The 25,721-nt window shown below is 57.9% G+C and overlaps 1 protein-coding gene across 1 annotated transcript; it reads right to left on the reverse strand.

Moving 5' to 3' along the window:
* Positions 1 to 2,736: 2,736 nt before the first annotated feature.
* Positions 2,737 to 24,103, reverse strand: LOC308653713 (interferon-induced GTP-binding protein Mx1-like). The gene is made up of 14 exons (XM_081302384.1): positions 23,998 to 24,103; positions 21,728 to 21,864; positions 19,371 to 19,563; positions 17,683 to 17,820; positions 16,817 to 16,971; positions 15,822 to 15,960; positions 15,084 to 15,282; positions 13,250 to 13,328; positions 11,125 to 11,247; positions 10,597 to 10,738; positions 7,848 to 8,006; positions 6,152 to 6,228; positions 5,336 to 5,560; positions 2,737 to 3,287 (listed from the first exon to the last, which is right to left on the reverse strand). Exons 1-14 carry the CDS (start codon positions 24,029 to 24,031, stop codon positions 3,057 to 3,059), a joined length of 2,031 nt encoding a protein of 676 aa, XP_081158510.1. The 5' UTR covers positions 24,032 to 24,103; the 3' UTR covers positions 2,737 to 3,056.
* Positions 24,104 to 25,721: the final 1,618 nt, after the last annotated feature.

Genomic DNA, 25,721 nt, shown 5'->3' on the forward strand with positions numbered 1-25,721 from the left:
TTTGCTCTAGTTCTGCCGTGGCTCAGTGGATCCAGCTCTGATTCCAGAACCAAGGCTGTGACCAGAGCTGACCTAGAGCTGGCCTGCACGGCCCCACAAGCACACACAGGGCTGGACAGCATGGCATGGCCGGCACCAAGCTCACCGGCTGCGCCCAGTGTTTGAGGCAGGAGCAGGGACTTTCACTACTTGGAAAGTCACACAGAGAACATCCCTAGCGTAGCCACCCGCTCAGTGGGAACAAACCCAAGAGCCACAGACCACCTGGAGCCCCCCGCTGGGACTGGGACTCAGACCATCTGAAACCCCTGCACTCCCAGGAGCGCTGTTTCCGGGGGAGGATAAAGGGGAACCAGACCAACCTCAGGCCTCTGGGGCTCATGGCCGCCTGGGGGAGGGTCTGCCCCTGGGATGCATTCCTTCCTCAAGGGACTGAGCCTGCCCTGGGGCTTCCCCACGCTGGTAGGGGACCAGCTCTGTGCCACAGGAGGACGTACTGAGGGCGGAGGCCCTGGCACGGGAGAGGACAGCCCAGTCCAGAGGGTCAGGGAGCAAGGTTCACGCCGGCCCCAGCTCCTCCCCAGCCTGGTCCAGCTCCAGCGGGCCAGCCGGGTTCTAGAGACCAGCTGCTCCACTCTCCTCCGTCCAGCCCTCTCTGGCCCTTCCTGCCTCTGCTCACCCTGTGGGGCCCATTCCAGAGCTGCCCTCAGTGAGGGTCATGAAACGCATCCTTGATGTTCTAGTATGTTCTGCACAGGAGGTGGACGTCAGGTAGCTGCCATGGAGTGGGCAGCAGCTGGGGTCACCCCCGTGTGGGGTGGCAGAGGACAGTCCAGCCCTGGAGTGAGCACAGGCCCCACCCAGTGAGGAGTCAGGGGAAGGGTCAGGACATTACCCCTGGCCGCCTATGACCTGTCAGGAAAGTCTGGGGACTCTGGTGTGTTATGGCACATCTTGGACATGGCGGGGTCCCAGCAGGCTTAGCTTCCAGATAAATTGCCCTTCCCTGGAGCCAGACTCCACTCCTCCCCCCCACATCCTCCAGGGATCTCCAGGAAAACTGCACACAGCAGAGCAGAGTCCATGTCAGGTTGGAAACCTCAGATTCCATTTCTGTCCCACAGAACTGCAAGTCCCTGCAAGACTGGGCAGAGCCCAGCAAGGGACCTGGCCATGGGCAATGACTCTAGCAGCCACCAGAGGGCGGCAGCCACCAGAGGACAGCAGCCACTGCGAACGCATCAGCCTTAGGGCTGCTCCCAGGCAGGGTGGGGAGAGGCCTGGGGTGCCTGGAGGGAGAGCCTGGGGGTGTCTCTGGAGGGAGAGGACATGGGGTGTTTCTGGAGGGAGAGACCTGGGGGTGTCTCTGGAGGGAGAGGCCTGGGGGTGTCTCTGGAGGGAGAGCCTGGGGGTGTCTCTGGAGGGAGAGGACATGGGGTGTCTCTGGAGGGAGAGCCTGGGGGTGTCTCTGGAGGGAGAGGACATGGGGTGTCTCTGGAGGGAGAGGCCAGGGGGGGGGTGTCTCTGGAGGGAGAGGCCTGAGGGTGTCTCTGGAGAGAGAGCCTGGGGGTGGCTCTGGAGGGAGAGGACAAGTGGTTTCTTTGGATAGAGAGACTTGTGGCCATTAGGAAGTGACACTGGGGCTGGGGACACAGCTCAGAGGGTAGCGTGCTTGTCTCGCATGCACAAGGCCCTGGGTTCAATCCCCAGCACCAAATCAAAAAAACCAAACAAGGAGTGGCCCTGCCCGCCCAGCCTCATGAACTGGTGCAGTCCTTTCCTCACTGCAGCCGGCGGTCAGCTCTGGAGCTCCCGGGCTCCGGGGCCTGCTGCAGGGGCACAGGCAGCCCCCACCTCGTGGAGACGCCTGCCACAGCTGCGGACTATGCGGAGCCCACAGTCCTCCTGCATCCCGTCTTGGAGGTGAACCCGACTCCGTCCGTCCAGGGATTAAGAAGCTTCATGGTCAGAAGAGATCTGGGTGGGGGTGTGCATGGGAGGGGCAGGGGCATAACCCAGACCCACCCTGCCCCTGACAGGCAGCGTCCAGTGTGGCCTGAGTCCCTCCCTGTCAACGGGCAGCAGAGTTAGGGGAGATCACTCGGCTGTGGCTGCACAGGGACCCAGGACAGCAGGACTGGTCGGCCTGAGTGGCCTAGACAATGTCCCTCTGCTGGTTGGTCCTTGCCCCTCGTGCCTGGGGTGGTCCCTGCCTTCTGTGTGGGCTCAGGCATTCCTGAAGGCAAGAGCTGCCCTGCTCCTCCGAGGGCCAAGGCCACTGGTGCCCCCATCCCCGGGGCACTGCTGCACGGCCGCCCTCCATCCTGGTGGCCCCAGGGGATGAAAGTCAAGCAGCAGCATGGACGCTCCGGTGTGGGTGTGGCTCGTGGCTGCCCATGGGTCTCCCTGCTGGCCACACAGGGCCTCTCCGTCCTACACACCGCACCAGCCGCCCTCTCGGCCAGGACCTCTCACCAGAACTGGCAGAGCATCCTCTCCACCAGGACCCAGAGAGCCTCACCTGCAGGCCAGGCGCCCAGCAGGTCCCAGTGACAACCTGAGGTCACTGTCTTCCCAAGCTTTCCCCCTCCCCGGCCAGCTCTAGGAATCAGCAGGACGCTGCTGTCCTCTGTCCTCCCAGACCCTGGGGAGGGCAGCTTCAGGGCAGGTCGGGCACAAGGCCCCTCCTCCTGCCATACTCAGGGATCCCCAGGTACAAAGCCTGTCAGAGAAGTGCGGGCAGCAGGGTTTATTAGGGACAGGTGGACACCCACCACGAGCCCTCCCATCCACAGCAAGACATGGCTCCTGACAGGACATGACAAATCAGGAAGGAAACTGGCAGGGCGCTGAGCCCTCTGGCCGAGCTCAGGGGGCTCTCCTCTGACCACTGGGAATCACAGGCTCCCAGAGCCCCAACCCCCATCCAGGGGCCAGCAGAGCCCCTGCCTGGGCAGCCGGGCTCATGCTCCCTCTCTGCTGGAGGACAGTCGTCACAGAGCCACCAGGAAAGGCCAGGGCCGCCTCCCTGTGCTGTGGACCTGGTGCACACAGCCTTAGCCAGGGAACTTGGCCAGCCGGTGCCGAGCCTGGGTCAGGCGCGAGAGCCGCTCCTTCAGGAACTTCCTCTTGTCGCTGGTATCGCTGCGCTCCTTCAGCAGCCAGCCACAGGCGTCCTTGTCCTGCAGGAGCAGGAGCATGGCCGTCTGCAGCTTCTGGCCGAACGTCTTCAGGACGAAGAACTGGATGATCAAGGGCACGAGGCTGGAGATGCGGTTGTGAGCCTCCTGGGAGGAAGGGACAGGTCACAGGAGGCGAGGGCCAGGCCAGCAGGGCACGCTGACCTCCCCACAGGAACCCTGGACGGACCCAGACTGGGGGTGCAGGCCCTCGCCTGGGCTCAGTGCCGACAGAGGCTTCTGTGCTGGGGACGGGGGGAGCCCTGCACGGGACAGAGAACCACCCCACAGGTGTCCAAGACCGAGCTGGAGCGAGTGTTCCCAGCCTCCCTGACCATCGGCTCGTCCTCGTGGAAGAGGCAGACATTCCTAACCAGGCAGCAACACACTTGGCACAAAACCACGTCTCCACATCCCTGACAGCTCCTCTGCACAGGCCGACCTCAGGAAATCGGCAGGTGCTGGAGCTTGGCAAGTCCTGCGACCTCTCTGGGGCTCAGTCTCCCTCCCTGGGAGGCAGGGTGCATGGCAGGACCCTCTGGGATGGCCCAGGAGATGAAGCGTGTGGTCAGATGCCAGCGAAGAAGACGCCAGGCAGGCGAGGAGCACCCAGTGGCTGCTGCAGGGGAGGCTGAGAGGGAGCAGAGCATGGGGCGCCTGGGGTGAGCGGGTGGGAGCCCCAGCTGCTGTGCAGGAGGGGACGGCTGCGGGCAAAGGGGCCCTTCGGGGACATGCTGGGACCTGGGCATGCAAGAGTCAGCTGGCTCTAAGTAAGAAGATGACTCTATATTGTGGGTGGGCCTTGTCCAGTCAGGGAAAGGCCTTCAGGGCAAGAGGAAACCCCAGCCGCGGGCTCGGCTCACTTGGCCCCAGTTTCCAGCTCCACAGTCACTGGCCACAGTCATTGGCCAATTTTTGACTTCTTAGACATATCCCTCTGGTCCTGTCTGCCTGCAGAACCTGGCTCGGGCACTGCAGGCTTCCACAGGCCTGGGCTGTGGACAGGGTCACCTCTGCAACATCCCTGTGGTAGCAGAGGCTGCAAAGAGATGGTGCTGTCAAGAGGTGACGGACTCCTGTGCTGCACCCTAATGTGGGACACTGGGCAGTCACTGGGGGAGCCAGGTTGCTATTGGCAACTGAGTGGACCCACTCCAGGGAGTAGTGCGAGGGGCCAGGTGCAGGGCCGTGGGCAGCCTGTGAGCCCTTGTGCAGAAGAACATGCAGGTTCAGCACAGCTCTGCAGCGCACGGAGTCACCTGGGAGCAGCCACAAGACCCTAGAGAAGGGCTGCTCCTTGGGCAGGCTGCAGGCTCCCACAGGGTGGTCAGCCGTTCTGCTCTGTCACACCTCACCCACTCCCAAAATTCCCTGTGCCCCACTGGGGCAGCCTGAGCACACAGGTGCCAGGGGCTGCGGGATGGATGGGCTCTGCACTCCTGCCCCCCCTGATCGGCTCACTCTGGGTCTGCAGCCCTGGGTCTGCAGGGACTGGGGCTGGGCCCTGTCCGCCAGCCCTGCGCTCCGTGGGTACTCTCCATCCGGACCCATGCGCTGCGCCAGGCCACGAGCCACAGTGCCCCTGGGCCCCCCAGGCACAGGCCATCCAGGCAGAGCTGCGGGCTGTACAAGGTGCACACGGAGACACTCTGCCCACCGCAGCCCAGAGTGGAGAGGGCTGGGTCTGGAAACCAGGAGGGCCAGCACCTCACTCTGCAGATACTCAGGCCCCAGAAGCTCTGCCTGAGCTGCACCTGTGACTTCACGTGGGGAGCAAAGGCAGTGCCAGGCCAAGCAGGCGTTTCCAGGACATGGGTCCCTGTGCAGCTGCCAAGCCATCCCAACCCTGTGCTGGGGGACTCACCCACACGCCTCTCACGGAACATTCTCCATGAGACAGCACTGCACAGAGAAGAATCCAAGTCTCAGAGAGGGTAAGCAGCTTGGCCAGAGCCACACAGCCAGTGGAAGCCAGATTACCAAGGGCTCTAAGCCACAACCACTTCTGTCTACCTGAGGTGGAGCTGCCCCCAGGGAGGCTCACCCAGGGCTGAGAGGTGGAGCTGGCTGATGGTCACCTCACAGCCACCGTGCCATAGACAGAGAGGTTCTCAGGTAGCAGGGAAACCCCTAGGATGGAGACCCTGCACACGCACCTTGTGATAGGCATCGAGGTGCTGGAAGATCTCAGCCATGGACGACTCCTCTGTAGAGACATGCTGACTCCACATCACCCTCTTGGTCTCCTTCTCCCTGATGCTTTGCAACGCGCCCCGGTAGACCTGGTCCTGGCAGTACACGATCTGCTCCATCTGAAAGTGAACCCGGATCCACCTCTCCGCTCCTTGCTCCTGTTCCAGCCTGATGTCCTCAATCTTGGACTGCGGGGAGAGAGACACAGCTCAACCTCCCTCTACCAAGTCACCCGGGCAGTAGTAGGTCATCAGCATCCCCACAGCCTGGGTCACCAAGGTGAGGATGGCACTGCCTGGGGCAGCCTGGGCCACCCCCTGCTCATGCAGGCCTGACCCCAGCTGAGGTCAGAGCCCTGGGGTCCTGGGCCCACTGAGCAGCCCTCTCCCCAGGTGGCCCTGCTGGGCTCTGGGCCACGCCTATCCTTTGGGCACAGGGTCTCCTTCACTCCTGGCTCTCTGCGCACTCTCCACAGATGCTATTTCTGTATTCAGCTTCTCACTGAGGGCCACAGCTGGGGTCACGCCCACCTGGTGACCTCCAACCTGACCAAAGCGGCCTCTCTCCTGAGAGTCACAGGCTGCGATTCTGCCTGCTCTCTCCCTCCCCAGCCCTCCTCTGGCTCCAACCTGATCTGGTGGCCTCATCAGAGGATCCACCCGCCCGATGGAAAATCTGCTTCTCCAAGAGCCAACGAGAGGCCGGGAACGGCCTGAGGAAACAGGTAGGGTCCCCCGCCAGCCTGGGGTCAGCCTTTGAAAACCATGGCTTCTTCTCACCTTGGCAGTTTTGTGGAGGTTAAAAAATTCAGCAAAGTTCTTTTCTGAAGCATTTGTGAAGGCGACTCGCACCATATCTGACCAAAGAGAAAAAGAGGTTCCACAGTGGTGGCGGCCCTGGTGGCCCATGCAGCCTGCACAGAGCCCAAGACACAGGACAGGCCAGGGGCCAGGCCTGCTCCCCCCCCCCTGCACCTGCAGAAGTGGGCCCTCAGGTCCTTGGAGGGGTACCTCGCTCAGTAGCCCTGGCCGCCACTCCACAGAACACTCGTTGAGCTCAGTTTCAAAGAATGTGGCTTGTGGGGACCAGGATTCTAGTCATCCTTAATGATAAAACTGTCACATCAGCCTGAAGGCTGTCCAGAGAATCTGCAGGACCACGATATTCATTTGAAGCGAAATGCAAGAGCCGATTCTCACTACATAGAAATTCCCGCCATCGCTCTCGTGTTAGGAGCACACATTCCCGTTCTTCCTATTCCCGGGATCGTCCTTGATCCCAGAGCACCAGATCGTCACCCTTGAATAGTCTGAGCTGACCCCAAACCACAGCTTTGTGAAACCCAAGTAGCTCCCGAGATGCTGACTGACTGCACTTCTCTTGGGTAACTGCGGCGCCTGCTGCAAGGACCACAGGGTCACCATAGGCCGGAGCTCTGCAGGGACGAGGGTGCTGGTGGGGACGCCACCCAGCAGGCCAGGTTCCTGGGACTCACCCTGCTGAGCTCGGGGAGGCTGCCCACCAGCTGGCCCCTGGCCACCTCCTGACCACTCTTCATGAAGAGGCAGGGTGTGCGGGGAGGGAGGAGGGGACACATCAGGCCTTCTCCAAACCTCGGGGAGATGGTTTCAGGAAGGGGTGAGAGAGGACAAAGTCGGTCTGCCCTCAGGGCTCTAACCTGGTTCCCTGACCACAGCAATGCCACCGCACCCACTCGCCCCTCGAGGCAGTGCCAGGCCCTCACTGGGTGCATGGCCATTCCCCCAACCCCGCTTCTCAGAGGAGCCAACACACAGAGCGTTGGACGGGCTGTGCTCAGGGCCGTGGGGCAAGGGGAGGGTAGCAGAGGGAACCCCAGCCAGGCCTCCAGCCCTGACATGCCTGTTGGGAGCCTGGGGACCTCCTGCCTGATAGGAGCGTCTCTCGCCCCACTAAACATTTCTGTGGGCACGGACAGATGCAGGATGAGGCTGGTCACCAGGAGGACAAGCCAGCTGTAGAAGCTGCAATGTCCACCCCACCCCACCCTCCGGGGAGGGAAGTGGGGCTGGGGCTCCAGTCATCACCAGACCCTGGTGGGGAGGCCTCCAGAACACCTCTGAGCGTCTGAGCTGAGGCCCACGCCACCCGCCATGGCACAAGCCCGGGGTCCTCAACACCCGCCCCACGCACAGCAGGGGCCAGGCAGCCTGTTCCTGGAATCACCTGGGACGCCCCAACCTGAGGACGGGGCAGGGCCTGAGGGACAGGCAGGGATGTGCTCCTGATGGGCGCATACTCTTGGGGACAGTTTGGGGGACCGTGCCCTTAGCCAGTGGGGTGGCAGTGTCAGAATGGAGCCCAACAGCAGGCTGGGGTCTGGGGGGCAGAGAGGGCTGCTGGGAGAAAACCCCGGGAATGGCTGTGAACCTGAGCCCGGCTCCGATCCCCCTCCCTGCCTGAGAAGTGAAGGCCAGAAAGTGGCATGGTGCTCACCCGTCACCGTGTGCAGCATGTCCACGGCCGGCTCCTCCAGGGATCTGAGCTGCTCCTTTATGATCGTCTCAAACGTCCTGTAATTCACAAAGCCTGGCAGCTCCCGGCCACGGTACTGGTTTTCAAACTTCCTGATCTCTTTACGCAGAACTCCATGCCCTACAGGAGGAAAGGGGCTGTGGGTAAGCCCCCCGCGGGTGGGCGACACCCCCTTCCTGGTCTTCTGAAGACCTCAGTGGGAGAAGCGAATTCCCAGGAACCTCGATTTTGGAATGGATGACCCTCTGGTCTGTAGTAAGGAGATGGCCATTGTGGTGTCCCTAGGCCCCCCCAGGGGTCACACAGAGGAACAGCAGGCGCAGGGTCTCAGGGAAGGTCCACTGGACAAAGCACTGGCCTGTGTCATTGTGTCACCCTGCCCCACTTCTGCCAGAGAGAGAGGACGACACATCTCCTCCCCAACCAGGACCACAGGGCCTCTGGGGGCAGCAACGACCCTGACATCAGCTGCAGCCACCTGCCCACCAGGTGCTCTTGGGCTGTGGTGACAGAGGATGTGTCCGTCATACAGGGGACAAGAGGGCACAGGCACCTCAGGTGCTGTACGGAGGCTCAGTGACACTGTCCACTATGCAGAATGCTCAGCTTCTCTTCACACTGTTTGCCCAAGGTGCCTGACCATGGGGACGCTCAGGATGCAGCCTCAGAGGGGCTCAGCTTCCCACCTGGAAGGATGGACTCTGGGGGCTGTTTGCTCAGGGATTTTCCTGGCAGGAAATTGTTTTTGAGATCAGTTCTCAGGCAGTACCACTCACTCTGCCAAGTGGACAGTCCTATGGTTCTCGGCGTGTCTCACTGATCTGGGACCCCACCACTATGTCTTCTAGAGGCTGAGAAGTCCTCCCCTGGAAGACGCCACAGGCTGTCACTGTCCCTGCCAGTTGGTCCCTCTCTCCAGTCCCTGCGACCACCACTCTGCTGGCTGACCGACAGCTCTGCCCACTGTGGACACATCATAGGTGTTGACACAGGTGCATGTGGCCTGTTGGGACTGCCTCCTGCACCTACAGGGTGTGTCCAAGGTCCAGCCATGTTCAGAATGGGTCACGCGTTGGGCCCGGGACTGAGAATTTCACATCGCACAGTTTTGTGTGGTTTGGGGAAATTCCTGGAAATGCAGGTGGGGGTCCCACCACCTAAGGCCTCATAGTGCGACCGTGCTGTGGGCAGGGTCTGTAAGACGCAATGGTTTTAAATAGGGGTGCTCCTGTGAGCACCATAGACGAGACCAGGACATGGACCAAGGCCACCATGTGAGGACACCTGGGCTGCTGTGGGGACCCCTGTTCTGCAGTTCCTGTGTGGACATGGGTCTCAGGGCCCTGGAGTGTGGACCTAGGGGTGGAGCTGCTGGCCATCATCCAAAGCAGCTGTGCCACCTCCCTCTCCACCAGCAGCTCATGAGGGTCGTGTCCGTCCCTGGCTGTGAAGCGGTCACCCTGTGGTTTTCAGGTGCCTGGGCATTTCTGGGTGTTCTTCCTGAAGTCGGGTCTCTTCCCATTTTCTCACTGGGTTATTCGGGTGTTACTATGGAGTCTCAAGAGCTCTGTCTTCTACACTCCACGCACTGCGTTTCACCCCCGTGAGATTGCAAAGGATTCCCTGTTGGAAATGGGCAGGTGTCCCTCCCTAACCCCGATGCACCCACAGCAGTGGACAGCCTCTGCTCCCTGGAATGGCAGGGCTGAGCAGTGTAGGAACAGAGGACACAGTGAGGAGGTAAGTCGCTGTCCCCTAATGAGCCTTCCACGGGCTTCTCCAAAGAGCACTGCCCCAAGTCCCCACCCCTCCACGCCGTCGGCCCGTGGACTCCACAGGTGGCCTACCCAGAGAGGAGCACCACTTTCCCAGCTTGAGACTCAAAGCCAAGGAAATCTGTTGCTCTGAAGCTCTGGAAGGTGGAGGTGAAGAGTGGACCCACATCAAGGTCCTCGAGGGACAGCAGGTCACTTGGAATTGTGCTTGGCTGCTACACCCTGATCAACTCATCTATGACTTCCTTCAGCCTCTTGAAATCTGGATAGATCGTTCTAGAACTGCCCTCTCCCTCCCCGGATTCCTGGTGGTGTCCAGTGGGCTGTTTATCTTCATTCTCTGCTGCCACAGGAGGCCAGGCTTGTGCCAGCAGTACCCTCGTGGGGTTCTAGGACACCAGATGCACCATGTCCCTCCACTCACTGTTGGGGAGCAGCATCTCTTCTAGAGGCTAAGAAGTGTTGGGGCCAATAGATCTCCCCCTCTTCTATGGTAACCTTGGACATCAGTCATGAAGGCTCATGGCCTCGGCCCGCAGCATGGAGCCCAGCAGGTGGGCTGCTGTCTCCTAGCTGCCTCTCCAGCATCCCCACCACTGGAACCTGCCCCCAGACTCAGCCCAAGGCTCCTGCTATGACCAGGCCTTGACTCACTGACATGGCCAAACGTGTCCCCAAGTTCATGCTGAAGTTCTCCAATGTGGTGGCATTAAAAGTGGGACTTCAGGTCCTGAGGGCTCCACCCCAACATCTGGATGCCTGCGCTTAGAAACAGGGTCAGGGGAGCTTGGCCCCTGCTTCCCTCTGAGGACACAACTAGACAGCGCCATCTTGAGACCAGACACCCAATCAGCTGGCGCCTGGATCTTGGCATTCACACACCCAGAACAGTGAGCCGCGGGTTTCCACTGCTTTTACACACCCAGCACACTCACCTTTTTGGAAGTTCTCTTCGATGTCATTACTCCATTTGTGGAACTCCTTTCGCATCCTGGTAAACAGCCGCATTTCTTCCGGCCCTACAACTTCCTCGGCTTGTACTATAGCATTGATGTCCTGATTGAACTCATTGATTTTCTGCAAATAAGGACAACATCAGTGTGAGCAGATCTTCAAATAACAGACGCCAGGCTGCTTGCAGGCCTGTTGGTGCTGGGCTTGGATGAGCCTTCCCCCTCCTGGGCGACTCTGGATTAAAGGGGGTGAGGTATTTCAGGTACCAGGAAGTCCCACCCTTCCCTTGTCACCTTCAGTGGAGGAGAGGACTGAGACCCCCTCCCTGCTACCCAGCCTGCACACACCCTCCACTCCCTGCCACTGCCTCAACCCTGTCCCTGTTAGGACCAAGTGGGCACAGGGCCGTGGATAGCCTCATGGGAGTGAGGACAGAAGCAGAGGAGGCTCAGCGTCCCTGTGTGGACACCAGGTGGAATCTGCCCCACGAGGCCCCGGGCAACACTCACTTCTATCAGGAAGAAGGTTTTCTCGCTCTCCTCCTCTGGGACGCCCACGCCAAAGTTTTTCAACTCCTCGGTTACTTTCTGGATATTTTCCTTTATTTCATTTTCCAGCAGTGGCAGGGATTTCTGGGAAAACGATGGGATATACAATATGGACTGGGAATAAAAACGAGGCCACAGGCCTGCTCACCAGAGTAGCTGCAAGGCACATGTGACATCCTGATGTCCTCTAAAGACTTTCCTGTGCAGAGAGACACTCTGGGCATCCCCTTCCACCAGGGCTGCCCACAGCCTGCTCCTGCACACAAGCCCAGGAGCCGCACAGAGATGCCCACTGAACGTGATTCCTGGCCACCTAGGAGCCACCGAGGTGCCACTGCTTCTGCATCATGTTCCACGAGCTCTGGTGGTGCAGGGGTGCAGACAGATCCACTGTCTGCAGTTGGAACAACTTGAGAGTCCTCAACATTTAGATGTTGTTCTCAGCAGGGAGAAGCTAGCAGGGACTTCTGTTCCTAACAGGTGGCTGAAGTTATCCCACTACCCGCTTTATATACCCAAGGGCCTTAAAATCAGCGTACTACAGGGACACAGCCACATCAATGTTTGGAGCAGCTCAATTCACAATAGCCAAACTATGAATCAACCCAGGTGCCCTTCAACAGATGAATGGATAAAGAAAATGTGGTGTATGTACACAGTGGAACATTACTCAGCCATAGCGAAGAGTCAATCAGGGCATTGACCACTAACGAAATGGAACTGGAGATTATCCTACTAAGTAAAATAAGGCAATCCAAAAAATAGCAAAACAAAACAGAGGCCAAACATTCTGATATGTGGATGCTAACACCCAATAAATGAGGAGGGAGGGGGAAAGAGAAGTTCATTGATTTAAACAAAAGCGAATCAAGGGAAGAAACAGAAGGTGAGAATAGGGACTACTTTAGAGACAATCGGACATAATTTACTACATTCATATACATAAATACATGACCAGTGCAATTCCACATCATTACAACCACAGGAATGGGAAGTTATACTTCACGTATGTAAAATATATCAAAATGCACTCCATCCTCATATATATATATTGTAAAAACAACACATAAAACAATGGACTGGTTAAAAAAGGAGGGGAATCTGAAGCAAATGCCAAAAAATCTACCAAGTTGGTATATAAGTGTCTATTAACTGTTTTATATATACTTGCTATACTTCATATGTAAAGAAATCACCTCACGTCTGAAGCAAAATCAGAAATAAATGCAAATGTCCTATTTAAAAATGAAAAATAAATACAATAAAATACAAGGTGACCTGCTGCCCCCAGGTCCCCGCCCCTGCAGCTTGGAGGGTGCAGCCAGGCCCTCAGCAGCCTCCCTCACATGCGCCCATGACTGGCAATGTGAGGAGGAAGACTCAGAGTCCAAAGCCAGCTGATGGGCCTCAGACTCACCTTGGGCCTCCCGGGCGGTGACCTCGCTAAGAAAAATGAGCTTGGGTTTAGGAGTGTGACCCGGTGCAGGGGCAAAGATAAGTCCCAGGCAGCTCTAAGTGGGCAGTCAGCTCAGGGATGAGCTCTTTCTGCATGACGCTGGCCCAGAGAGCGCCACCCTCATGACCAGGTCCACCAGACATCACCCTGCTCTCCACCTGCACCCTGGGACTTTGGGAAAGACCTTGAACGCTGGTGCTGGGCAGCATGGCAAGATCTCTACTGAGAATCTGTGCCCACACGGGAGGCAGCTCTCCAACAGGGCTGCTGCCCCAGTCCACACTGGCTGAGGGCCCCCATCTGCTGAGAATTACAGGGTGTGAGCGGGACACTCTGCCAGGTCCGACAGCAGCCAACACTCTTCTCCCTGGAGACCCACTGGGAACCCAGCTCCTAAGGATACCCACAATCACACCCCAGGACAGACGGACTCACAGCCAGGGTGCCACCCACATCTGCTGTGTGAGGCAGCAGAGTCCCCCACCAAGGCTTCTCGTGCTGGAGTCACCAACGGCAAAGACAGCACGATGTGTGCCGAGAAGCCTTGAGAGGTCTGGGTACAGGACCTGCCCAGCACTGTGGACGGCTGGGTGCCAGGGACCCCTCAGAGAGGACATGGGGTCTGCTTACACAGATGTGTGCAATGAGCTCAGTGGTCAGTCTCTCCGCCAGGCAGGGAATCGTGGCCTTTCCTTCGTCCAGCAGAGCCCTGGGAGAGAGCAAGAGGGACACCCGTGGTCACGTGGACAGCACATCAGAGTCTGCATGTGCAGGCCGGGACAGACTCAGGCGCTTCCAACCGAACACAAGGGCATACAGCTGGTACCCAAGCAATGCTCAGAGCTGGATCAGACCCAACCATGGTTGCCTGTGGGCAGCTCGGGTATGTCCACAGGGGCTGGAACTGTCCCTTCCAGCTCATCAAATAAATGTGTCTACAGATTTGGTCTCCAAAACATACACATGCTCACCTCAGACACGCTTCCGTAGCATACACACACCCTTTCGTGTGTAACAGGCGTGACTACACAGCACCTGTGGGGACAGGACTGCACACAAACATGGTGCCTATTTACATACACACGTGACAACTGGGGAGCCGAGAGACACAGCTGCCCCGGGATGAGAACTGCAACCATGTTCACGTGGAGGGGGAGGCCACAGAGTCTCCTTGTAATGCCAAACTTGGGCCCACAGGGTGAGGTACTGCAGGTCTCTGACATTTGTAGTCCCTGAGGGTGGCAGGCGGCAGGGGCTGGAGACCCTCACCAAGCCTGACTGTCCACAAGCATCCATTTTTCCTAACGTGTGTGAAACATGCCATGTTGTTTGACTTTTAGCTATTTAGAGTGCACACTTCAGAGACACCAAGACTTTGACTCTGTGGCTCACCTCCCACCTCCAGAACTTTCCTGTCTCGGAACGTTGCTCCATTAACCGCCAAGCCCCATTCCCACCTCCTCCAAGGCCTGGCCAGTTCCTCTCCTGTGGCTGTGAGTTTCCTGGCTCCAGGGACCTCGTCCAGTGCAGACACACGGCCTAGTCTGGTGTCACAGTCTTTCCCTTGGCACAGTGTCTTCAAGGGCCAGCGATGTGGCAGCAGGAGGGGGCTTCCTGCCTTTGTGAGCCTGGACGGGAGCGTCCACCTCCTGCCCACAGCTACCGGCTTCTGCGCTCCTAGCTCCTCGGATGTTGGGCGTCTCTCACCTTCTGGCTGCTGTGGAACGCACTGTAGCTGCCACTCTGCATGCACCTGGGGCATCCTGTCACTCCATGGGATGCCCTGAAGCCTCCCGGGGAACTGAAGGCCATAAGGCTGAGACTCCACCTGGCTCTTCCTTGAGATCCCACCAGCGGGTCAGTCAGTCCTGCCTTCTGAAGAGGCCTCACTGGACACAGGCACTTCTGCACCTGCGACTGCAGATGCCGGGGCCAAGGTCCTCAGGGACCCGCATGGTCACCTTTCATGGCTAAGTTAACTACAGCTGATGTCCGTTTTGGTCTGCTAGTTAGGGAAGACCCCACTCAGGCTTCCCCAGATGTCAACACAACCCCATGCCCCTGAATGGCAGCGACCTCTCTGGCTCCTTGCCGTGAATTGTGCGTTGGTCAGTGTCAAACATGCAGGCACCTGTGTCCGACCTGGGCTCTCCGTTTTTCTCTGTTGTTCTATCCATGTTTCTACTCTGGTTCCAGCACCAAACGCTTAGATGACTGCAGCAAGCAGCCTCCTTATTCCCTTAAATTAGGGGGCAACGCTCTGTGCGTCCCTTTCCTCTCAGGACAGCTCTGCAGTCAGTGCCGAGGGCACACAGGCTGACGCACACTCACTCCCATGTGTGCGCACACACACACACACACACACACACACGCACTGCCAACACCTGCTTCAGCCCAGCCACTCTCCCTGGCAGGGACGGCCGCCTTGCTTGGGGCTGGCCTTGGGGAAGTGCAGCTGACCAACCTGAACTGAGGGTGGTCCTCGAAGAAGGCCTTCTCCTTCTGCAGGGCCTCGGCCAGGCTCAGCCGCGACTGGATGTCCTGCTGGCCGCGGCACTTGACGATCATGTAGCCCTTCTTCAGTTGGCACACGAGGTTCCTCACCACGTCCACCACGGTGTCTTCGGTGCCTTTGTCCACCAGGTCGGGCTTCGTCAGAATTCCTGCAGCCAGGGACTGGGATCAGAGACCGTGCAGTGTCCCACGGCAGAGGGGAAGAACCAGCCCCCAGGCCTCCTCCCAGCCCAGGTGACAGCAGACCAGGGCCCCTACAGAACCCACATGCAAGCTGGAGTCCCACTCCACAAAGACTTGCAGGGAAGGCCTCAGGGAGACAGAGGGCCATGCTAGAGTGGTGGCCCTTCCCCACTCCTGCACCCAGGCCCATGGAGGGACAGGCTGTGTTCTGTCCATCCTTCACCATGCACAGACCAGCCTGGCTTCCCTCCAGAGATCTCAACTGGGAGCTTGTCCTTCCTGTTCCTGCCCAGCCCTCGGAGCCCAGGGCGCCTTCCCAAAGGGACATGTGTCAGGAGGCCATGAGGTGGCCAATAAGGGTCAACGTGGCTCCCTTCCTCCAGACCCAGTAGACACGTAACCTACACCTGGGGGGGTTCCTGAGCCACATGCAGGTACCCTTGGCCAGCCAGCCTCTCCCCTGGACTCAGGGATGTGGTCCCACCGTCGGCTCCCTGCTTCTCACCTATGGTCCTGTCTCCATCAGGGTCCTCCTCCTTCGCCATGCTCAGCGCCTCCGTGGTCGTGATGTCCACGTTGCTGGGGACCACCACCAGGTTGATGGTCTCCTGCTTTTGGATATACTTCCTGATGAGTTCCTTAATCTATAGGAAAAAGAGGCCGTGACTTCCCAGCGCTTGTGTGGACAAGCAGGAGACACACTGGGGTGGACAAGCAAGAGACACACTAGGGTGGACAAGCAGGAGACACACTGGGGTGGACAAGCAGGAGACACACTGGGTGGACACTCAGTGTCTGCAACCGGTTCCCCGAAGGAGGACCCGTGGTCAAGTGAACCAGCAAACTCAACCCCAAGGCTCTGCCAAGCCAGACTCAGGGCTGCGGTGCCTGCGGACTGTGGAGCCCCAGGTCAGGGAAGTCCGTGAGACTGTGGCTGCCTACTGTCCCTGAGGCCTCAGATCTGAGGGTCCCAGTGGAGAGCAAGACACCAGACCTACTGCCTGACTCGCTTCCTGAGTCTTCCTTCCTGGGGTGAGAGCCATGGAGGCCAGATGTGACCTCCTCTGCGCCTTCACCCTCTCTGCCCACTAGGAGCCCTCTAAGAGATGGCAGGGTGTGTGCAACCGAAAACGTCACCGTGACCCAACCAAGACTCGGCTGAACACACAGAGATGATGCCTTCCTGCATTCTGAGGCCTAAAGTCCCTTCTTCTCTAAGGAAGGGGACGAGGTGATGCGCCGATGTCGGAAATGCTCAAGGAGCGTTCACAGCTCCGACCATGCTCTGTGGGGGCTACAGAAGTGCAGGCTGTGCTCCCACAGGCAGGAAGGACGGAGCTGCCTGTCTGCACGGTCGTCTCCGTCCACTGGGGATCGTGACACTGGCTCTCCACTGCCACTCACCTCCACACGCCCCCTTCAACCAGGACCTGGACTCCTGGCTGCACTCTGCAGCGCCCCCTCATCCGGGGCACAGGCAGATGGAGGCTGGAGTCTCACCTGGCACCCGATGTCAGTGGGCTGATTGCCAACAGCCACCCTGGTAATGCCAGGAAGGTCGATGAGGGTCAGATCCGGGACGCTGGGGGAGCTGACCTCCAGGCTGATGAGATCATCGCTGATGCCCTTCCCTGTCCCGGCGATGAGGTTCTGGGCTGTGGAGAGGAGAGGACACGGGGTGCAGCTGAAGGGCGGTGCCCCATCTCGGGAGCCTGCCACAGCAGCTCTGGCTCGGGGGTCCTGGGGGCAGCAGGTTTGGAGCACCTTCCCCTTTGGAGATTGGACCCCATGTTTCCTCAAGAGGTTCCTCGGTTCTTTCCCTGCTGTGCCCAGGACTGTCTCTAGAGGGACCTGGGACATCTCCACTGGGCCGGCCTGGAGCCCTTCCTGATGGCATGCCGTGACCCTCCCCTGGGTGTGGGAGGAGAGTCACAGAGAGGAATGTGAGGACATCAGGGGACCCAGACCAGAGCTGGGAACTCGTTAGGGCACCAGGAACCGGTGAGTTCTGTTGGGAGCCTGCTCCTCTCTGGACCCCGCTCGGTGTTGACACATTTAGAATGGGAGAAGGTTCCTGAGGGCCACCTGGCGCTTCTGAGCGTAGACACCATCTCTCTGGAATGTCTGTTACAGTCTAGGACATGGCTGCAGATAATGACGTCGGCCTGTGTGGCCGAGGCAGCTCCCGGCTCCTGCAGTACCCAGGTCCCCACGTCGTGTGGGTGACCCTAACATGAGGCAGAGCAGTGCAGTAGCCCTGGGGTGGGTGAAGGGAGGACTCCCGAGGGAGCAGGCCCAAGGCAGGGGAGACGGGGACCCTCTGCACTAGCTGGGCCTGGTGTCCAGGCAAGACCACGGGCACTCACCTTTGTTGATTTCCTCTTCCACCTGTGAAGCCTCTGAGAGCTCCAACTCCATGTCCAGGTAACTGACCTTGCCCCTCCACTCATCCTCCTGCCCCAGCTTCTTCATCCTCAGCACAAGAGGGCACCTGGTGACGATACCTAGGAGACCACGCTAATGTCAGTCCTCTGCTCTGCTCTTGAGGCTGGAGGGGCCATGCACCAACAGATCTCCAAGGTTTATGCCATCATCAGGGTAGATGCCCAGGCAGAAGCCTCTGGTCTCAAAACCCTGCAGTGACCTCTCGTGCACCTGGCCATCGGGTCTGTGGTGACCTCAGACATGAGCTTTTGGAACAGTCACCCCAGTGACTTTCTCTCATTCATCTAAACCCATGAACACTTCGGGGTTTCAACCCAATGTACTGCCTTCAGCTCAGGTGACAAACTCCCAAACACAGGCAAAGAGCCCTGCCTGCTCCTGAGCCACCCCCCACTCACTGCTCTCCCAGGCCACATTCCCATACAGAAGGAGCTTCTATAAGCCCTTTCTGAATCCTGGCTGTCTAAGAGCTCAGCCTTTGAGCTCTCACAGGCACCCCTGTCCATGCAAGTCAAACGCATCACTCTACAGAGTGCCCATCACTGTCCCCCAGCTGGCCAGTAACCTGGTGTGATGAGCTCAGGAAAGACACCCAAGTGCACTATGTTCTGGGCAGGGACACTATCCATTCAGACTCTCCACCAACTGCAGACCCCATACAATCCACAAATGCGTGCAACAGACGGTGCAAGAGACAGAGAGCTCTTCTTCACCCCAAATGCACAAATGCACAGGCTGAGCCAATCACCCCGAAGTGACTGTGTTTGCAGATGGGACCACTGAAGAGTCAATTAGAGTTGATAGATGTCATCAGGGGTCACAACAGGAACGTCCTGACTCGTGTGATTGGCATCTTTGTAAAAGTAGGTGGAGACCCCAGGAAATTTGCACAGAGAAAAGGCCACGTGAGGTTAGGGCACAGTAAAGAGGTGGCCAGCTGCAAGCCCAGAAGGTGTGAGGGCTGTCATGCTGATGTGACCAGCATTTTCCTTCCCCTGTCTATTGAGGCCATGTCAGTCACTTTTGTAATGATCTGGCCACATTTGTAGTGACCCTAGATGGCTGCCCCGATCATCAAAGTAGCAGAATGTGTTTTCAAGCATACGCGCACATTCCTGCATCCCACGGATCGAGCTACGCTCACCTGCTCCTTTGTGATATTACCCCCTTGCCCTGTTTGGGATAGAATGTTCCATGGAAACTCCCTTCGTGTGTCCCCTTCGCTTGCTCTGCCTTTGGGTGTGGCCTTCCTAGATGTCAGTCCAACCTGCTGCCAGGAGACTCAAACCCCTGAAACCTGACCCCTTGCCTCACTTGAATGGCTTCTCCCCAATAAAAGGGGTCAGCACACACTAGCTCTCTCTTTCTGAGGACCCTTAAGGTCAGAGAAACGATCACAGGAGCCCCCTTTGTCTCTTGTGTGGTTATTCCGTGCAGCCCAGTTCTCCTGGACTAACCTTGAGTATTTTTGTCACTGGAAATGCCACAAGAAGGACCTCAGGAGAACCCACGTTCACCTTCCACCTGCAGCCTCCAGACTGTGGAGAAAACAGAACTGCTCTGGGAGCCACCAGGTGCCCGAGGACAATAGTTAGAAATGAGTTCTCACCACTGCCCCTGGGGAGAGCCACTCCCGACAGAGCCTCCAGCACAGAGCTCTTGCCCGAGCTCTGGTCCCCAATGACGGCGATGGCAGGCAGGGCCAAATCCCGCTCCACACCCAGGGCCCGCAGGGAGTCGATGAGGTCGATGCAGGGGCGCACCTTCTCCTCGTACTGCCTGCAGAGGTTGAACTCGGACCCCTGGAGAAGGCCAAGAGGACACTGTGTTATGTGCAGGTCGCGCTCCACCAAAGATGGCAATGTGGACAGGAGTAATACAGGGTCCCTGGAATCCCACCAAGGGGAGGGGGAAATACCTGAAGCAGTCGTGCACGCACCCCTCAATTGGATGCAAAACATAAATCAAAGGTCCAAAACCCTCATAAAGACCCCAAAACAGGAAATACAAAACAAACTACATCCATGCACCTTAGAGTCAACTTGTTGTAGCACAGGGCTGAAGAGGAAATGCTAAAAGTGGCCACCACATGAAACACTCTCTACAGAGGACCAAAGATGGGCTAGACAGCAGCTTCCTACCACCCACCAACCAGGTGGGGAGACACTGCTTCTGGTGCGGGTTGGTTTATTTGGTGCTGGGTTTCAGTCCAAGGCTTCCCACTCTACTGAGCACAGCCCTAACCCTGGGCTGAACCCTCCTTCTCTGACAGGCTTAACACACTCAGAAAACCCCAGGAACGTGGGATTCTAGACCCACCCAAAACCTCTTTTTGAAAAGAAGCGGGATGAGCATGGCTTGGGCGGTGGGTGACCCAGGGACGGAGGGGCAGCGTGTCTCCCGCCAGCACACCTGGCCTTCATCTAGAAGCAGGCAGGAACCAGGCCAGTGACTCTGTTCTATTTTAAGGAGGATTCATTAGGCTGCTATTCTTTTTTGGGTTTTTTTAGAAGTTGCGTGCCTTGGCCAGGATGTGATGGCCAGTGTGGGATTCCGACAAGGCAACCTCATTCTGCTCTGCACTCTCCCCTGGGCTGGTTCATGAAAATCATGTTATTATGAAAAGTGATAAACACTGCTGTGCAGGTGGCCTCCGGGAGCACACGGTTCCAGAGGGCCAGAGACAACCCCCGGGCCATCAACGCTGATCCTGGCCCCATGCTACGTCTCTAATTCTCCAGGTCTCAGCTGCAGAGGGCCCGAGTACCTGCAGTTCCAGCACCTTCCAGGCTCTGCGGATGCTGTGGCCGGGGGCGCATTTGAGAACCAGCGTCACTCTTACCTTGAAGTGGACGTGGGGTTCACAGGCGTACACCCTCACCCAGACTAGAAAAGACCAGCTGCTTCCCAGGCAGGTGGGGAGAGCAGAGGTTACAATCTGGACCTGTCTCCCGGAGGCACATGTGGTGAAGCCTTGGTTCCCAGCTTGGAATTACTGGGATCCAGTGTGCAGTTTCACAGGTGCGGCCTGGGGAGACGTGGGGCAGTCCTTCCTCTCTCTTCTGTCTCCCAGCCTTTGAGGGGAGCACCGTGTGTGGCAAGGCTCCCTGCCATGCTCTGACACCACATCTCAAGGTCACAGTAAGTTGTCATGAACTGAAACCTCTGACACCATGAACTGAGTCAGTCTTGTCCCTCCTGGAGCAGGACCACTGGGTCCTGGCACGCTCTGTTGTGGCCCAGGTGCAACCAAGTGGGTTAGCTCAATGTGGCTGGGCACCATGTTGTTCTGGGAGACCAGGGGGATGAGACGGGCTGGTGTAGGGACAGGGCTGGGATCCACACCCAGGGCGCACTGTGCTGCCCCCTGTCTCACCATGGCTCAGTGTGGAGGTCTCACGAGGACACTCCATCCCTAGGGAAGCCACGTGGTCTCCACAGTGCAGAACGGAGAGCTTTTGGGGACGAAGCAGACATGGGGTGAGGACTGGGCACCCTGGAGACTGGTCCCAACACTGGCCCTTTCAGCCGGGTGATGTGACATCCCCCTCCCTCGGCAGTCCAGCTTCCCAGCTCTAAGGAGGGATCACAACAGGACTCGCTCTCGAGGCCCTGGGGAGGAGTCAGGGCAGCTCAAGCCAGGTCCTTGGGAGGGGCTGGGGTCTTTTCTACTCCGGGTTTGAAATGCTGGCCTCTCGCCTGCTCTGCTGGACTCCATTTCTCAGCAACACTCAACAGTTGTCCAGTGGTGTCAGCAGCAGTGTTGACGTCACAGGCAAAGGGGAAGGCCCACCGACGCCTCCTCTCCTTACAGCACCTGCTTAGGGTTCCCTCCCAGACGCCCTCCTGCTGGGTTATAAGTCTTAGGGTGGGGATGGGAAGGACTCACACCCACTGTGACAGCCATCTTCCTGTTACTGGGTCAAAATTCCCCCAATAAACATCCCTCTGAACAGAGCCACTTACCAATGCCTCATTTCTCTCTGCCGTGGAAGCATCTCCATTTGGGAAGAGATGGTTGGATTCCACAGCAGCAGGATGAGCACAATTGTCTTCTGATGGAGGAGGACTCATCTTCTTCCTTGTCTCCTGTCCACCTTGAACTTCACAGGAGATGTGCCAGTCAGGGAAGGTGGAAGCCCTGGCCCTTGGTAAAGAACACAGCCCAGGCCTCTGTAGAACAACAGCCTCTGCCCACCCCCAGGGTTGTGTGCCTCTAGGGCAGCATCTAGTCTCCCTGGCCCTCTGGAAAGGGAGCGTGGCTCCTTTTGTCTGGTAGGAGTGGGGTGATAAGGAAGGTCATGGAGTCAGAGGCCACTTATGGAGTCTGTCCATCCACAGAACTCTTCTTGAAACAACCGCCCTCCACCTATTTTGGAAACAGGATCTGCACCTCACGAGCAAACGTGGGCTGAGAGCTTGGGTTCCTACAGTGTCCCTGGCTCCACAGAGAAGACCCTCTCCATCTGCCCCCTGGATCACCATGTTACTGGGCCAGGACGGCCTCAGTGGGCCTTAGTACACCATCAGGTGACATCATGGGTCCCTGGCCTGCTCTCCATGACCACGGACTCGCTTTGAGCAAACAAAGCAGTCATTGGGTATATACACCCTCCCTCGGTTTGTTTCCTACGGAGATTCCTGAGAGCTAAGTCTTGTGTGTTTTGTCAACAAGCCACACACTTTGTACCTTTCTAGGGTCATTTTGATCATCAGGGTGGATTCACAGAAAGGAAATCTCAGTTATTCCACCAGTTTCTACTCTCTCTGCTCTGGGCCTCCAGCTGCCGTGTGCACCTGGACCAAGCAAATCCAGCACCATGGGTTTTGGTAGAGTCTCATGGTCATGACCCACAGCTCTCAGCCCACGTTTGCTCGTGAGGTGCACGTACTGCACCCTGTGTTTGGGGGGAGACTGAAAGGGAGCTGGGCTGCCTCTCTCTCCTCCCTAGCTCTCCTCCCTCACTACTGTAGACCCCACTGGGCAGGGCCCATGAGGGTAGTGTGGTCACATTGTGCAGAGGACTGGGTTTTGCCTGGACTTCTGTTGTCATCACAGTTCAGGGTCAGGGAGGGGCCACTGTCCAGGTGCTGAGGGCTCTTTGTGTTCCTTTCTAGGGCAGGATCCTGCCTTGTGGCCACCTACTGTCCTGTGAGGTTGGGTGGGAGGCTGCTGCCTCTCCACTCCAGATTTCAGGCTGTGGGAGCCTGCACATATCTCCTAGACCAAGGTGCCAGCTTCCAGCATTGCTGGGCACAGTGCCCACAGCAGGTTAGGGGCCATCCAGCCTGCTGGCTGGGCTCATGCATGTGAGGCAGCATCCTCAGCTCAGAGCCCAAAGGCTAACAGGGAACGCAGGGAGGATTCAGAGCCTTCCTCCCTCAGGAGCCTAAAGGGACCCCCTGCCCAGCAGTTCTAGGGACAGCCTAAGGCACTGAGAACCAGCCACCTTCCCAAGGCGGCTCTGTCTAGGTTTGAAAACAGCCCTCCCAGGGCTACTTGCCCTTTTTGTTTTTCTTCTGGAACCCTCTGGGACTGACAGTTAGTGGCTACCAGCACTTGATGGCTTCCCAGGAAAACCTTGACTTACAATGTGACCACTCATTCCTAGTACCCCATCTGAGCAATTCGTGGTCACCAACCTCCTGGGGGACAGGACTCCGAGGCCCTGGAGTCCTCTATCAGTCTGCAGGACTCCTGCCACTCTCCACCCCTCCAGGCCCACCCAAGGCATCTCTGCAAACTGAGTCAGACCCCTAACCTAGTCTGCCACTGACACCCTTCTGTACCCCCAAGACCCCAGGATCCTAGGGATTCCAAGTTCAAGTCCACGGCTGGGGAGGACTTGGAGCAGGGGCATTGTGCACAAGCCAGTCTCTGCCACCCCTTCCTGGGAACCTCCTGCAGGATCCCTGAGGGCTCCTCTGCCCTTCCAGGGATCTCCTGGACTTGGCCTTGCTGGCTGCACCTCCTTAGCGGGCAAACACAACCCACCGAGACCATGGTCAGCAGCTGGGGTGGGCTCGCACCCCAGCAGCCCTGGGTCTGAAACTTTCTCAGGGCTCAGCCTTAGCCTGAGTCCCTCTGCGACCCCTGCACTCCCCATCCCTCTGCCTGCCCACCAACACCAGCGGAAAAGCCACTGCTGCTTAGGGGACAGTTTCTCAAGCTCCACCCAAGAGCCTCAGCAGGAGTTAGTTGGTGGGAACTAGAATGAGAGGGGGTCTGAGCTCACCTGCAGCTCCTGTCAGTATCACTGTTCCCTGCATGCAGCAAAGTCCCCACAGTGCCTCCCCTGGGCACTGTGCTTTCCCAGGCCTCTCTGGACACTCACCTGTCCCTGTGCAGCTACAGTGCAGGCAGTGTCCAGCTGGGAGGCTTTATGTGGTTCTGACAAACCCCGCCTGCTTCCCGGAAAACCAAGGGAGACAGTCCCTCTGCAGCCCAGCCTGGGAGGTGGAGTTGGAGGTGGAGCCAGGCTCAGAAAGGAAACGGAAACTGATTCCTACCCAGATCAGGCTGCTGCCCTGCAGAGCTCCTCCTCCTGGATCTTGCTGAAAGGAGATGCTCCAGCCAGGCCACCCTGCTGTGTCTCCAGAAAAACTTGTGGGGATCTTGATAGGCAGCTTGATCTTTAGGAGAAGCTGGAGGCTTGCTATACAGGCAGCTGCAAAGAGCCCTCTTCAAACCCTGATTCTTATTGATCAAGTCCCAAAGATTTCCTAAGTGTCCCTTAGAATAACAGGACAAATTTATTGAAGGGGAAAGAAGAGAACAGTCTCAAGAGAGAGAATGGGTGCTCTCAGAGAAGAGAGAGACAAGGATCCTCTGCTGCACTTCAGTTTGGGCGTCCCAGAGGAGTTCCAAAAGCCCTGCACAGGTCCTCTCTTGACTATTGACTAATAATAGGACAGCAAGGTGACTCTAAGGTCCCCACTGTCATGGAACTCTAGGTTCTACTTGGATTCTTAACCGTACATTCTTACAGATTTTATGATTAGGAGGAACTGCCTTTGTCTCTCAGAGTTTCAGGATCTGCTCACAAAAGTCCCCTCCTTTGGGGTAACTTGGGTTCCTCTTATCCACACTATTTGGGGCCTGCATTTCTCCTACAGTTAAGAGTAGTTTACTGAGGAATGTGACATATCCTGTCCACTGAGGCCAGGCAGGGCTGCAGGTAAATGGCTTCTTGGAAAAGAAAGCACGTGGGGGTCAGCGCAGTGGGGGTCAGCACAGTGGATCCGTTTCATAGAATTAGTCCCTTAACCTCGGGTTCCCACGTCTGTCTGTCCCTTGATGCTCTGAGCTGCCTGCGGCACTGATGGCAGCATGGATGGTCCTTTGACTAGACTCCCTGGGGCCACCCCACTGCAGCAGGGAGTCCACCTTTCTGTGTTCCAGGTAGCGGCACCCTTGGACATCTCCCAGTGCATCTCGTCCTGCCCCTTTACTCTCTGGGGGCTGGGAGGCCTCCCTGCAGTTCTGCCCTCTGACTTCTCCAGGTTGGAAAAGGATGGGAGAACCTGGGGTGGCACCCAGCAAGCTTGGCCCTCCTTCGGGGGTTCCTGCTCCCGGTGCAGGGGAATGACGTTTCCCTCGGGGAACTGAGGAACCCCTCTTCCACACCCCTTAGTTCAGCTGACGGTTCCAAACCACAAGTCCCCCAAAGTCTGCTGTGATTAGGGATCATCACTCCTCCACCACTCCACATAACCTTCCCCCGCTCCTATATGGGGTTCCCAGAAACTCAAATGTCTGTGGAAACCAGGGGAGCTCTGCAGCCCGCATCTGCCTGGGCTGAAGTCCTTTGGCTACACAGGGTCCACCCGTGCTAGGTGTTAGGTGGTAGACCCCAAGCTCTCCCTCTCCCAGGGTCACCCAGGAAGCCTGCAAGCCCATGGAGCTTCTTACCTCTAGTCAGACTTAAGAGAGACTCAACTTCTTCTGGCCATGAGCACA

This window comes from Spermophilus citellus, assembly GCF_964194105.1.
Source record: "Spermophilus citellus genome assembly, chromosome: 7".
Taxonomy (NCBI): Eukaryota; Metazoa; Chordata; class Mammalia; order Rodentia; family Sciuridae; genus Spermophilus; species Spermophilus citellus.